Source organism: Oncorhynchus tshawytscha, unplaced genomic scaffold (assembly GCF_018296145.1).
Source record: "Oncorhynchus tshawytscha isolate Ot180627B unplaced genomic scaffold, Otsh_v2.0 Un_contig_8932_pilon_pilon, whole genome shotgun sequence".
In the NCBI taxonomy this organism is placed as follows: domain Eukaryota; kingdom Metazoa; phylum Chordata; class Actinopteri; order Salmoniformes; family Salmonidae; genus Oncorhynchus; species Oncorhynchus tshawytscha.
In genome coordinates, this window is record NW_024609506.1 from 97935 (window position 1) to 111643 (window position 13709).

At 43.0% G+C, this 13709-nt stretch overlaps 1 protein-coding gene across 1 annotated transcript in view; it reads left to right on the forward strand.

The window, feature by feature from the left end:
- The window catches only part of LOC112242502 (protein arginine N-methyltransferase 8-B-like), a 33350-nt gene extending 19645 nt beyond the window's left edge, over nt 1-13705 (forward strand). Inside the window, exons 5-10 of the mRNA XM_042315602.1 lie at nt 5452-5594; nt 6281-6368; nt 7376-7491; nt 8493-8643; nt 10597-10718; nt 12931-13705. Coding sequence (XP_042171536.1) covers nt 5452-5594; nt 6281-6368; nt 7376-7491; nt 8493-8643; nt 10597-10718; nt 12931-13014 — 704 coding nt within the window. The 3' untranslated portion in view covers nt 13015-13705. The remainder of the gene's footprint in view (nt 1-5451; nt 5595-6280; nt 6369-7375; nt 7492-8492; nt 8644-10596; nt 10719-12930) is intronic.
- Nucleotides 13706-13709: the final 4 nt, after the last annotated feature.

Here is a 13709-nt window from a genome sequence, read left to right on the forward strand (position 1 = left end):
AGTGTAGTGGAGTGTTTAGTGGAGTGTTTATTTGGAGTGTTTAGTGTAGAGTGTTTAGTGTAGTAGAGTGTTTGGTGTAGTGGAGTGTTTAGTTAGTGGAGTGTTTAGTGTAGTGGAGTGTTTAGTGTAGTAGTGTTTAGTGTAGTGTAGTGTTTGGTGTACTAGTGTTTAGTATAGTGGAATGTTTAGTGGAGAAGTGTTTAGTGTAGTGGAGTGTTTAGTGTAGTGGAGTGTTTAGTGTAGTGAAGTGTTTGGTGTAGTGGAGTGTTTTTAGTGTAGTGGAGTGTTTAGTGGAGTGGAGTGTTTAGTGGAGTGTTTAGTTGGAGTGTTTAGTGGAGTGGAGTGTTTAGTGTAGTGGAGTGGAGTGTTTATTGGAGTGGAGTGGAGTGTTTAGTGTAGTGAAGTGTTTAGTGTAGTAGAGTATTTGGTGTAGTGTAGTGTTTAGTGTAGTGGAGTGTTGAGTGTAGTGGAGTGTTTAGTGGAGTGGAGTGTTTAGTATAGTGGAATGTTTAGTGGAGTGGAGTGTTTATTGGAGTGGAGTGTTTAGTGTAGTAGAGTGTTTAGTGTTTCGTATAGTGGAGTGTTTAGTGTAGTGGAGTGTTTAGTGTTGGAGTGTTTAGTGGAGTGGAGTGTTTAGTTAGTAGAGTGTTTAGTGTAGTAGAGTGTTTGGTGGAGTGGAGTGTTTAGTGTAGTGGAGTGTTTAGTGGAGTCAAGTGTTTTAGTGAGTGTTTATTGGAGTGGAGTGTTTAGTGTAGTAGAGTGTTTAGTGAGTGGAGTGTTTATTGAGTGGAGTGTTTAGTGGAATGGAGTGTTTAGTATAGTGGAGTGTTGAGTGTTTGGTGGAGTGTTTAGTGTAGTGAGTGTTTAGTGTAGTGGAGTGTTTAGTGTAGTGGAGTGTTTAGTGTAGTGAAGTGTTTGGTGAGTGAGTGTTTAGTGTAGTGGAGTGTTTAGTGTAGTGGAGTGTTTAGTAGTGGAGTGGAGTGTTTAGTGTTGGTTAGTGTAGTTTGGAGTGGAGTGTTTTAGTGTTTAGTGTAGTGGAGTGTTTAGTGGAGTGGAGTGTTTAGTGAGTGGAGTGGAGTGTTTAGTGTAGTGAGTGTTTAGTTGAGTGAAGTGTTTAGTGTAGTGAAGTGTTTAGTGTAGTGAAGTGTTTAGTGTAGTGGAGTGTTTAGTATAGTGGAGTGTTTAGTGTAGTGGAGTGTTTAGTGTAGGAGTGTTTAGTGTAGTGAGTGTTTGGTGTAGAGTGTTTGGTGTAGTGAAGTGTTTGGTGTAGTGAGTGTTTGGTTAGTGGAGTGTTTGGTGTAGTAGTGTTTGGTGTAGTGGAGTGTTTGGTGTAGTGGAGTGTTTAGTGTAGTGGAGTGTTTAGTGTAGTGGAGTGTTTAGTGTAGTGTAGTGTTTGGTGTACTGGAGTGTTTAGTATAGTGGAATGTTTAGTGAGGAGTGTTTTTAGTGGAGTGTTTAGTGTAGGAGTGTTTAGTGTAATGAAGTGTTTGGTGTAGTGGAGTGTTTGGTGTAGTGGAGTGTTTAGTATAGTGGAGTGTTTAGTGTAGTGGAGTGTTTAGTGTAGTGGAGTGTTTATTGGAGTGGAGTGTTTAGTGTTGTAGAGTGTTTGGTGTACTGGAGTGTTTAGTATAGTGGAATGTTTAGTGGAGAGGAGTGTTTGGTGTAGTGGAGTGTTTAGTGTAGTGGAGTGTTTAGTGTAGTGGAGTGTTTAGTGTAGTGGAGTGTTTAGTGTAGTGGAATGTTTAGTGGAGAGGAGTGTTTAGTGTAGTGGAGTGTTTAGTGGAGTGGGGTGTTTAGTGGAGTGAAATGTTTGGTGTAGTGGAGTGTTTAGTGTAGTGGAGTGTTTAGTGTAGTGGAGTGTTTAGTGTAATGAAGTGTTTGGTGTAGTGGAGTGTTTGGTGTAGTGGAGTGTTTAGTATAGTGGAGTGTTTAGTGTAGTGGAGTGTTTAGTGTAGTGGAGTGTTTATTGGAGTGGAGTGTTTAGTGTTGTAGAGTGTTTGGTGTACTGGAGTGTTTAGTATAGTGGAATGTTTAGTGGAGAGGAGTGTTTTGTGTAGTGGAGTGTTTAGTGTAGTGAAGTGTTTGGTGTAGTGAAGTGTTTGGTGTAGTGTAGTGGAGTGTTTACTGGAGTGGAGTGTTTAGTGGAGTGGAGTGTTTAGTGTAGTGGAGTGTTTAGTGTAGTGGAGTGTTTAGTACAGTGGAATGTTTAGTGGAGTGGAGTGTTTAGTGTAGTGGAGTGTTTAGTATAGTGGAATGTTTAGTGGAGTGGAGTGTTTATTGGAGTGGCGTGTTTAGTGTAGTAGAGTGGTTTGGAGTGTTTAGTGAGTGGAGTGTTTAGTGTAATGGAGTGTTTAGTGTAGTGGAGTGTTTAGTGTAGTGGAGTGTTTAGTGTAGTGTGTTTAGTGTAGTGGAGTGTTTAGTAGTGGAGTGTTTAGTGTAGTGGAGTGTTTAGTGTGTGGAGTGTTTAGTGTAGTGTAGTGTTTGGTGTACTGGAGTGTTTAGTATAGTGGAATGTTTAGTGGAGAGGAGTGTTTAGTGTAGTGGAGTGTTTAGTGTAGTGGAGTGTTTAGTGGAGTGGAGTGGGTGGTTGGTGGAGTGGAGTGTTTAGTGGAGTGGAGTGTTTAGTGTAGTGGAGTGTTTAGTGTAGTGAAGTGTTTGGTGTAGTGTAGTGTTTAGTAGTGGAGTGTTTAGTGTAGTGTAGTGTTTGGTGTACTGGAGTGTTTAGTATAGTGGAGTGTTTGTGTAGTGGAGTGTTTAGTGTAGTGGAGTGTTTAGTATAGTTTAATGTTTTTAGTGTTTATTGAGTGGAGTGTTTGGTTAGTGAAGTGTTTAGTGTAGTGGAGTGTTTAGTATAGTGGAATGTTTAGTGGAGTGGAGTGTTTATTGGAGTGGCGTGTTTAGTGTAGTAGAGTGGTTGGTGGAGTGGAGTGTTTAGTATAGTGGAGTGTTTAGTGTAGTGGAGTGTTTAGTGTAATGGAGTGTTTCGTGGAGTGTTTAGTGGAGTGGAGTTTTTAGTGTAGTGGAGTGTTTAGTGTAATGGAGTGTTTAGTGGAGTGTTTAGTGGAGTGGATTGTTTAGTGTAGTAGAGTGTTTGGTGGAGTGGAGTGTTTAGTGTAGTGGAGTGTTTATTGGAGTGGAGTGTTTAGTGTAGTAGAGTGTTTGGTGGAGTGGAGTGTTTAGTGTAGTGGAGTGTTTGGTAGTGAGTCAAGTGTTTTTAGTGGTGTTTAGTGGAGTGTTTAGTGTAGTGGAGTGTTTAGTGGAGTGGAGTGTTTAGTGGAGTGGAGTGTTTTGTGTGGAGTCAAGTCTTTAGTGTAGTGGAGTATTTATTGGAGTGGTGTTTAATGTAGTAGAGTGTTTGGTGAGTGGAGTGTTTAGTAGTGTGTTTAGTGGAGTGGAGTGTTTAGTGTAGTAGAGTGTTTTGTAGTGGAGTGTTTAGTGTAGTGGAGTGTTTAGTGTAGTGGAGTGTTTAGTGTAGTGGAGTGTTTAGTGTAGTGGAGTGTTTAGTGTAGTGTAGTGTTTGGTGTACTGGAGTGTTTAGTATAGTGGAATGTTTAGTGGAGAGGAGTGTTTAGTGTAGTGGAGTGTTTAGTATTGTGGAGTGTTTAGTGTAGTGAAGTGTTTAGTGTAGTGAAATGTTTGGTGTAGTGGAGTGTTTAGTGTCGTGAAGTGTTTGGTGTAGTGAAGTGTTTTGTGTAGTGGAGTGTTTGGTGTAGTGGAGTGTTTAGTGTAGTGAAGTGTTTAGTGTAGTGGAGTGTTTAGTGTAGTGGAGTGTTTAGTGTAGTGGAGTCTAGTGTTTAGTGTAGTGGATTGTTTATTGGAGTGGAGTGTTTAGTGTAGTGAAGTGTTTAGTGTAGTAGAGTGTTTGGTGTAGTGTAGTGTTTAGTGTAGTGGAGTGTTGAGTGTAGTGGAGTGTTTAGTGGAGTGGAGTGTTTAGTATAGTGGAATGTTTAGTGGAGTGGAGTGTTTATTGGAGTGGAGTGTTTAGTGTAGTAGAGTGGTTGGTGGAGTGGAGTGTTTCGTATAGTGGAGTGTTTAGTGTAGTGGAGTGTTTAGTGTAGTGGAGTGTTTAGTGGAGTGGAGTGTTTAGTGTAGTAGAGTGTTTAGTGTAGTAGAGTGTTTGGTGGAGTGGAGTGTTTAGTGTAGTGGAGTGTTTAGTGTAGTGGAGTCAAGTGTTTCGTGTAGTGGAGTGTTTATTGGAGTGGAGTGTTTAGTGTAGTAGAGTGTTTAGTGGAGTGGAGTGTTTATTGGAGTGGAGTGTTTAGTGGAATGGAGTGTTTTATAGTGGAGTGTTGAGTGTTTGGTGAGTGGAGTGTTTAGTGTAGTGGAGTGTTTAGTGTAGTGGAGTGTTTAGTGTAGTGGAGTGTTTAGTGTAGAGTGTTTGGTGGAGTGGAGTGTTTAGTGTAGTGGAGTGTTTAGTGTAGTGGAGTGTTTGTGTGTGAGTGGAGTGTTTAGTGGAGTGGAGTGTTTAGTGTAGTGGAGTGTTTGGTGGAGTGGAGTGTTTTGTGTAGGGGAGTGTTTAGTGTAGTGGAGTGTTTAGTAGTGGAGTGTTTAGTGTAGTGGAGTGTTTAGTGTAGTGGAGTGTTTAGTGGAGTGGAGTGTTTAGTTTAGTGGAGTGTTTAGTGTAGTGGAGTGTTTTTAGTGTGTTTAGTGGAGGAGTGTTTAGTTAGTGGAGTGTTTAGTGTAGGAGTGTTTAGTGTAGTGGAGTGTTTAGTGAGTGGAGTGTTTGTTAGTGAAGTATTTAGTGGAGTGTTTAGTGTTGGAGTGTTTAGTAGTGGAGTATTTTTAGTGGAGTGGAGTGTTTAGTTTGGAGTGTTTAGTGAGTGGAGTGTTTAGTGTAGTGGAGTGTTTAGTGTAGTGGAGTGTTTAGTTTAGAGTGTTTGGAGTGGAGTGTTTGTGTAGTAGTGTTTAGTGTAGTGGAGTGTTTAGTGTAGTGGAGTGTTTAGTGTAGTGGAGTGTTTAGTGTAGTGGAGTGTTTAGTGTAGTGGAGTGTTTAGTGTAGTGGAGTGTTTAGTGTAGTGGAGTGTTTAGTGTAGTGGAGTGTTTAGTGGAGTGGAGTGTTTAGTGTAGTGAAGTGTTTCGTGTAGTAGAGTGTTTGGTTAGTGTGTTTAGTAGTGGAATGTTTAGTTGGAGTGTTTATTAGTGGAGTGTTTAGTTTAGAGTGTTTGTGTAGTGGAGTGTTTAGTTAGTAGTGTTTGGTAGTGGAGTGTTTAGTGTAGTAGAGTGTTTAATTAATGGTGTTTAGTGTAGAGTGTTTAGTGTAGTGGAGTGTTTAGTGTAGTGGAGTGTTTAGTGTAGTGTGTTTAGTGTTTAGTGTTTAGTGTAGTGGAGTGTTTAGTGTAGTGGAGTGTTTAGTGTAGTGGAGTGTTTAGTGTAGTGGAGTGTTTAGTGTAGTGGAGTGTTTAGTGTAGTGGAGTATGTGTTGTGAGTGACATTCTGTGTCCTGTCCTTCAGTCATCACTATCTTCAATGGAAAGGTGGAGGAGGTGGAACTGCCAGTGGAGAAAGTAGACATCATCATCTCAGAGTGGATGGGCTACTGTCTCTTCTACGAGTCTATGCTCAATACGGTCATCTTCGCCAGGGACAAATGGCTAGTAAGCGTGTGTGATTGTTTTTGTGTATGGGGTGTGTGTGAGAGAGAGAGAGAAGAGAGAGAGAGAGAGAGAGAGAGATAGAGAGAGAGACAATACAGGTGTAGGGTCTTAATTTGGTCAGTCTTTTGTTGCTGAGACTTTTCTTGCACCACAAGAAATGCAGCTTTGAGCTTTGAAGATTTACATAAATTCAGTGAAAACCCACACTAACACATGGTTATATTAACAGTATTGCACTTTTCATGTAGCATATTTTTGTCCAGCTAATAGCCTAACCACCGATCAAGCAACATTATGGACTAAACATTCAAATCCTGTTGCTCTAGGATACTTTTTCTGTGACAATATAGAGCAGATGAAGATCCTACACCTGTACATGCATGCATGTATGTGTGCAATGATGTGTGTTCATGTGTGTGTGCATGTACGTTTGTGCGTGTGTGTGTGTGTGTGTGTGTGTGTGTGTGTGTGCATCCACATATATCGACAAAGGTCCTGCTTATAGCGCCCAGCGAGAGGACGATCTGGTTTCTAACTAGTGTTGCTGCTTCAGGGTTTTAGACCGGGTATGAGCTAATGTTACATACAGGATGCCAGGTGTGCAGACAATGCATGTGACTGTAGGATGTCTCTATTCTCTATGAGGTGTATCTAAAATCAATTTATGTGTCTCCTCTCACATTCAGAAGCCTGGAGGGCTGATGTTTCCTGACAGGGCTGCTCTGTATGTGGTGGCCATCGAGGACAGGCAGTACAAGGACTTCAAGATACACTGTGAGAACATCCTTCCGTCTCTGTTTCTTAGCTACTGTGTGTATACTGTATGTATGCTGGAGGTATCCTGTCCTCTCCCTCTTCCAGTAGGCTCTCTCCTCCAGCCTTTGGGTTGGACTAGACTACAGAGAGCTGTGCAGAGGAGGGATGGAGGGAAGAGAGGGAGAGCCTGTCTACTCTGTTCTTAACCCGAACTGAAGTAGACCTATAATACAAGGCTGCCAGATGTAGTGGAAGAGTATTTAAGGCCCCTGTCTCTCACTAGAGGAACACCAGATAGACATACTAAGGGAGCCAACGTTTTTGGCAATTGTAAAGCTGTGCTATCTTTCCACTGTTTCTGAGGGTTGTTATCGATCCTAGGCAGCAAGTAGAGAATAACAGTTTTAATCTCAATCTAAAACTTGAGACACTCTTCCAATCCAACACAGTGCCAATAAAGTCTGTGTGATGGCCACCACTGAGAAAGTCTGTGTGAGAGAATCTGTATGAGAAAGTCTGTGTGATGACCACCACTGAGAGAGAGAGAGAGTCTGTGTGATGACCCCCACTTAGAGAGAGAGAGAGTCTGTGTGATGACCACCACTTAGAGAGAGAGAGAGTCTGTGTGATGACCACCACTTAGAGAGAGAGAGAGAGAGAGAGAGAGAGTGAGGGAGAGAGGCTGTGTGATGACCACCACTTAGAGAGAGAGAGTCTGTGTGATGACCACCACTGAGAGAGAGAGAGAGAGAGAGAGAGAGAGAGAGAGAGAGTGAGGGAGAGAGGCTGTGTGATGACCACCACTTAGAGAGAGAGGCTGTGTGATGACCAACACTTCAGACACAGAGTGTACCAGATTTGCTCATATCTGAGTGTGTGTGTGTGACCACCACTTGTGTGTGTGTGTGTGTGTGTGTGTGTGTGTGTGTGTGTGTGTGTGTGTGTGTGTGTGTGTGTGTGTGTGTGTGTGTGTGTGTGTGTGTGTGTGTGTGTGTGTGTGTGTGTGTGTGTGTGTGTGTATTCAGGGTGGGAGAACGTGTACGGTTTTGACATGACCTGCATCCGTAACGTGGCCATGAGAGAGCCCCTGGTGGACGTGGTGGACCCCAAACAGGTGGTGACCAACTCCTGCCTAGTCAAGGTCAGTGTGTGTGTGTATATATGTATGTATGTATATGTGTGTGTGTGTGTGTATATATGTATGTATATGTGTGTATATGTGTGTGTGTGTGAATTACTGCATGAATCCAGACAGACTTAAGAAATGACTTTCCAAAATTGAAGTGTCACAGAGAGACTACCAGCGAAGAATTATGATGAGCCCTAAATGGGTTCCGTGTCCCTGTGATTTGCATGTCAATGAATGTGTCTAGACTGTGTGTTTCTAGACTGTACAGACTTCACAGTGGGACCCATGCCAGCCACCATATCTGAGCCATAAATAGGCCTGGCACTCCCGGGTCTGTGTGACACATTGGGATTTAACACTGCTGTCCTGTCCTGTCCAATGACGGCCTGTCTGTCCTGTCCGATGTCACATCAATCATCCAAAAGAGAGGCATGATATGAGATGCTGTGTGAATTATCTTCAGGAGGAAAGTATTTGATGCTGAGAGGTGCCATGCTTTCTAGGGCGTATGAATGAAAGGATGGAGGGATGAATTGAACAGATGAAGGAATGAATTAATAAAACAGATGATTGACTCACTGACTGACTGGATTGAATAAATGAATGAATAAATGAATGAATGAATGAATAAACAAATATATTGGGTGGAATTGAATGAAATAAAGAGTAGAACACAAACATGGAAGGAGAGGTTAGTCAGGTAGTGGGGGTGCAAAAAGCACTGGATCAGAAAGCATGTCATGAAACTTCTCAACAATCTAATATCATCCCATAGATAATGAGGTTGAAGGGCAGAATGGAGCCAAAGACGTGTGTTTGAGAGATGTGCATTTGTGTATGTCTGACAGTGCTTTTATGTATGAGGGAGTGATAGATGTAAGGCGAGAGAGATTGAGAGAGATATGTTGAAATAGAGGAGAAAGGAGAAGTGTATGTGTGTGTGTGAGAGAGAGATATCTTTCTTCCGATGCATGTCACCCTGTACCATATTTCCCTTGTAACCTATGACCCAGGAAGTGGACATCTACACGGTGAAGCCTGAGGACCTGTCTTTCACCACGGCCTTCTGCCTGCAGATCCAGAGGAACGACTATGTCCACGCCATGGTCACCTACTTCAACATTGAGTTCACCAAGTGTCATAAGAAGACTGGCTTCTCTACCGGTTAGACCTCACCACGCACATATGGGTTGTGTTCATTTGGCACCAAGAGTCAGAAAACAGACTGAAACAGGGAAGAACTACCTGAACTAGTCCAATAAGAAAGACCTACTTTTATTTTCCATTGCAAAAATGTTTTGTTACTAATGAACATACCCCACGATGTGACCACATTCAAGTACACTAAACGCTAGGTCCTTTGAAATGAGGTGTATGACAATATAAGTTACATATCTTCCACACAAGCCACTTGTGTTGTTAAAAGCTCTGGAACCTGAAGCCACTAGAGATCTTTTACAGGGAGAGAACCACCGTGTTCAGTTTCTGTGTCCTGTCCAGGTTATGCAACAATGAAAAGTTGTCATTTCAAACAGACATCAATCATTTTGTGTAAATCAGTCAATTGTAGCACTTGTACAAATAAGCCAGGGTGAAAATATTTTCTCATACCTGTAGTTGTGGAGATTCTTGTCTTTGGCAATGATCCTTTGGTTTTGTTTGGAAGATTGTGGAAGCACAGCACATTTTTGCATGTTAATTCATCAAAGTTTTGACAAGGGGAGGGTGATATTATTGTGAGGTGTAGGTTTGAGGCTGATGATCAAAAGGTACTGCTAGACATAAAAGCATGAAGTAATAACATACTTTGCTGTTTCCTATAATGACAAGTTGACTTGGGTGCTCAGCTCTTGACCCCCTCTAGTGGTGTGAAGTGGAACAGCACAGGTTAAAAATACATTCTAATGGTACTTTTTCTGTCTCCCTCTCCGTCTGATTATTTGACTCTCCACCATCTCTGTGAAGATCTCAATTGCATACTCATCGCGTCCTCTCTCCTCTCAAAACCCTTTGGAGGATAAGTCAGAGGGGAGGGACCTCTGGCTTTCTTATCCAATGGGTGATGAGAAGGAGACAAGGAGAGAGGATGCAATATGTATGCAATTGAGATCTCCCCTATGTCTCTCAATACCATATTCATTTTCTCCTAATCCTCTCTCCATCTCTGCCTCCTCCTCCTCTCTCTTGTTCCCCTCCTCCTATGCCTCCCCCTCTCTTCCATCTCCCCCTCCTCCTCTCTTGTTCCCCTCCTCCTATTCCCCCTCCTCTCTTTCATCTCCTCCTTCTCCTCTCTTGTTCCCCTCCTCCTATTCCCCCTCTCTTCCATCTCCCCTCCTCCTCTCTTGTTCCCCTCCTCCTATTTCTCCCTCTCTCTTTCATCTCCTCCTCCTCCTCTCTTGTTCCCCTCCTCCTATTCCTCCCTCTCTCTTTCATCTCCTCCTTCTCCTCTCTTGTTCCCCTCCTCCTATTCCCCCTCTCTTCCATCTACCCCTCCTCCTCTCTTGTTCCCCTTCTCCTATTCCCCCTCTCTTCCATCTCCCCCTCCTCCTCTATTGTTCCCCTCCTCCTATTCCCCCTCTCTTCCATCTCCCCCTCCTCCTCTCTTGTTCCCCTTCTCCTATTCCCCCCTCTCTTCCATCTCCCCCTCCTCCTCTATTGTTCCCCTCCTCCTATTCCTCCCCCTCTCTTCCATCTCCCCCTCCTCCTCTATTGTTCCCCTCCTCCTATTCCTCCCCCTCTCTTCCATCTCCCCCTCCTCCCCTCTTGTTCCCCTCTTCCTATTCCTCCCCCTCTCTTCCATCTCCCCCACCTCTCTTGTTCCCCTCCTCATATTCCTCCCCTCTCTTCCATCTCCCCCTCCTCCTCTATTGTTCCCCTCCTCCTATTCCTCCCCCTCTCTTCCATCTCCCCTTCCTCCCCTCTTGTTCCCCTCTTCCTATTCCTCCCCCTCTCTTCCATCTCCTCCACCTCTCTTGTTCCCCTCCTCATATTCCTCCCCCTCTCTTCCATCTCCCACGCCTCTCTTGTTCCCCTCCTCCTATTCCTCCCCCTCTCTTCCATCTCCCCCTCCTCTCTTGTTCCCCTCCTCCTAATTCTCCCCCTCTCTCCCATGTTCAGCTCCTGACGCCGCCAGTACCCACTGGAAGCAGACAGTGTTTTACCTGGAGGACTACCTGACTGTGAGGAAGGGAGAGGAGATACTGGGCAGCATCGCAGTCAAGCCCAACGATAAGAACGTGGTGAGAATAGAGCTACGCTGTATTAGAACTGCAACTGACTCCAGGCCAGCATAGAATAAAATGCTGTTTAAAAAATAATCATTCTAGATGGGGTTTTTCTATAGATGTCAAGTCTTTAACATGTTCTATGAATATGTCTTTCTAAGAGTGAAGCCCTACATGAGTATTAGCTCAGATGCCGCAAAAGCGCCATCCTATTGCTGTACCACCCACTGACTTTAACTGTTAATACTCTACAAATGCATCCTCCCTTCTTCCCTTATTTGAAGTATTCACGGATTGGAGAGGGTTGGATTGGTGAAAGTAGTACAGTGGGAAACTGGCAGTGACTTATCCAACCTTAGAAACAGCTGAAGTGGGAAGTTTACATACACTTAGGTTGTAGTCATTAAATCTCGTTTTTCAACCACTCCACAAATGTCTTGTTAACAAACTATAGTTTTGGCAAGTCTGTTAAGACATCTACTTTGTGCATGACACAAGTAATTTTTACAACAATTGTTTACAGACAGATTATTTCACTCATAATTCACTGCATCACAATTCCAGTGGGTCAGAAGTTTACATACACTAAGTTGACTGTGCCTTTAAACAGCTTGGAAAATTCCAGAAAATTATGTCATGGCTTTAGAAGCTTCTGATAGGCTGATTGACATCATTTGAGTCAATTGGAGGTGTGCCTGTGGATGTATTTCAAGGTCTTCCTTCAAACTTGGTGACTCTTTGCTTGACATCACGGGGAAATCAAAAGAAATCAGCCAAAAATGGTTGACCTCCACAAGTCTGGTTCATCCTTAGGAGCAATTTCCAAACGTCTGAAGGTACCATGTTCATCTGTACACACAATAGTATGCAAGTATAAACACCATGGGACCACGCAGCCATCATACCGCTCAGGAAGGAGACGTGTTCTGTCTCCTAGAGATGAACGTACTTTGGTGCGAAAAGTGCAAATCAATCACAGAACAACAGCAAAGGACCCTGTGAAGATGCTGGAGGGAACAGGTACATAAGTATCTATTTCCACAGTAAAACGACATATCGACATAACCTGAAAGACCACTCAGCAAGGAAGAAGCCACTGCTCCAAAACTGCCATAAAAAAGCCAGACTATGGGGACAAAGTACAAAGATTGTACTTTTTGGAGAAATGTCCTCCTGTCTGATGAAACAAAAATATAACTATTTGGCCATAGTGACCATGGTTATGTTTGGAGGAAAAAGGGGGAGGCTTGCAAGCCGAAGAACACCATCCCAACCGTGAAGCACGGGGTTGGCAGCATCATGTTGTGGGGGTGCTTTGCTGCAGGAGGGACTGGTGCACTTCACAAACTAGATGGCATCATGAGGGAGGAAAATGATGCGGATGTATTGAAGCAACATCTCAAGACATCAGTCAGGAAGTTAAAACTTGGTCACAAATGGGTCTTCCAAATGGACAATGACCCCAAGCATACTTCCCAAGTTGTGGTCAAATGGCTTAAGGACAACAAAGTCAAGGTATTGGAGTGGCCATCACAAAGCCCTGACCTCAATCCTATAGAATATTTGTGGGCAGAACTGAAAACTGTGTGCGAGCAAGGAGGCCTACAAACCTGACTCAGTTACACCAGCTCTGTCAGGGGGAATGGGCCAAAATTCACCCAACTCATTGTGGGAAGCTTGTGTGACCCAAGTTAAATAATTTAAAGGCAATGCTTCCAAATACTAATTGAGTGTATGTAAACTTCTGACCCACTAGGAATGTGATGAAAGAAATAAAAGCTCAAATAAATCATTCTCTCTACTATTATTCTGACATTTCACATTCTTAAAATAAAATGGTGATCCTAACTTACCAAAGACAGGGAATTTTTACTAGGATTAAATGTCAGGAGTTGTGAAAAACTGAGTTTAAATGTATTTGGCTAAGGTGTATGTAAACTTCCAACTTCAACTGTAGGTCAGTGACTACTTTAAATGGAGGGAGGAAGGAAGGATGTCTTTTCAAAGCATTCAAAAGGGCTAAATATCCCTCCTGTTGTGTCCATCTCAAATACCCTTTTCCCATTGCCAAGCCGTACTGTGCTGGCCTGGTTACACATCCGTAGTTACTGAAATTGTAGGAGGACAATGTGAAAAGAAAATACCAGAGGCAGCACCTCTGGTTGGGGTCGACATGATACTGTCAAATGGTTATAGGTGGACTGAAGAGTCTTCTCTTGTATTCCAGCGGGACCTGGAGTTCACCTTGGAGTTGGACTTTAAAGGACAGCTGTGTGATGCGGCCATTTCCCACGACTACAAGATGCGCTAGCAGACCAGCAAAGGGCGATATCCCCCTCCTTGAGAGGGAGGGCACAGGCTCTCCAACAGGCCCTCTTATTGGTCCGAGAGGGACACGATACGCATCTGATTGGATGACAGCGCTCCAGCACCTAAGTGATGTCATAAAAACAAGCCATTTCAAAGCAATAGCGCCATCACCTGCCACATTTTTAAAGCTGCCCTGAGAATGTAATATCCCTGATGAACTTGATTTGTTATTTTTTTCAGGTTGAGTTTCAGTGTTATCAGTACTAGAGCTAAAGAAGTTATAGGGATTTTAGATGCCAGTCCAGAGGCACTTTAAGGACAAACTCTGAGCATGTCTTTTATCAAGGAAAACAGACAGACTACACCTCTGTTTTACAGCTGTCTTTCAAAGTTCAACGAATGCAGAACCCGAAGAGTTTAACAGAAAAGTCATTCAGTGTTTGTTCAAGTTAGTTATATTTTGTTGGTATTCAGTACTGGTAAATTTGCATGTTTAGCTTTTTGTTCTTGGTTGATTTCAGGTATCATGATTTGATCATTTGAGATATTCACAATTGCCAATGGAACATGTTTAATGATAGAAACCTGTGAGAAATGTCTTGTCTTCCATCTCTAGCTGGAAGTTATTTTGCCATTTTGATTTTGGGGTGTGGTGTAGGAGTGATGAACAAATAAAGAACAATTACTTAGAATTGT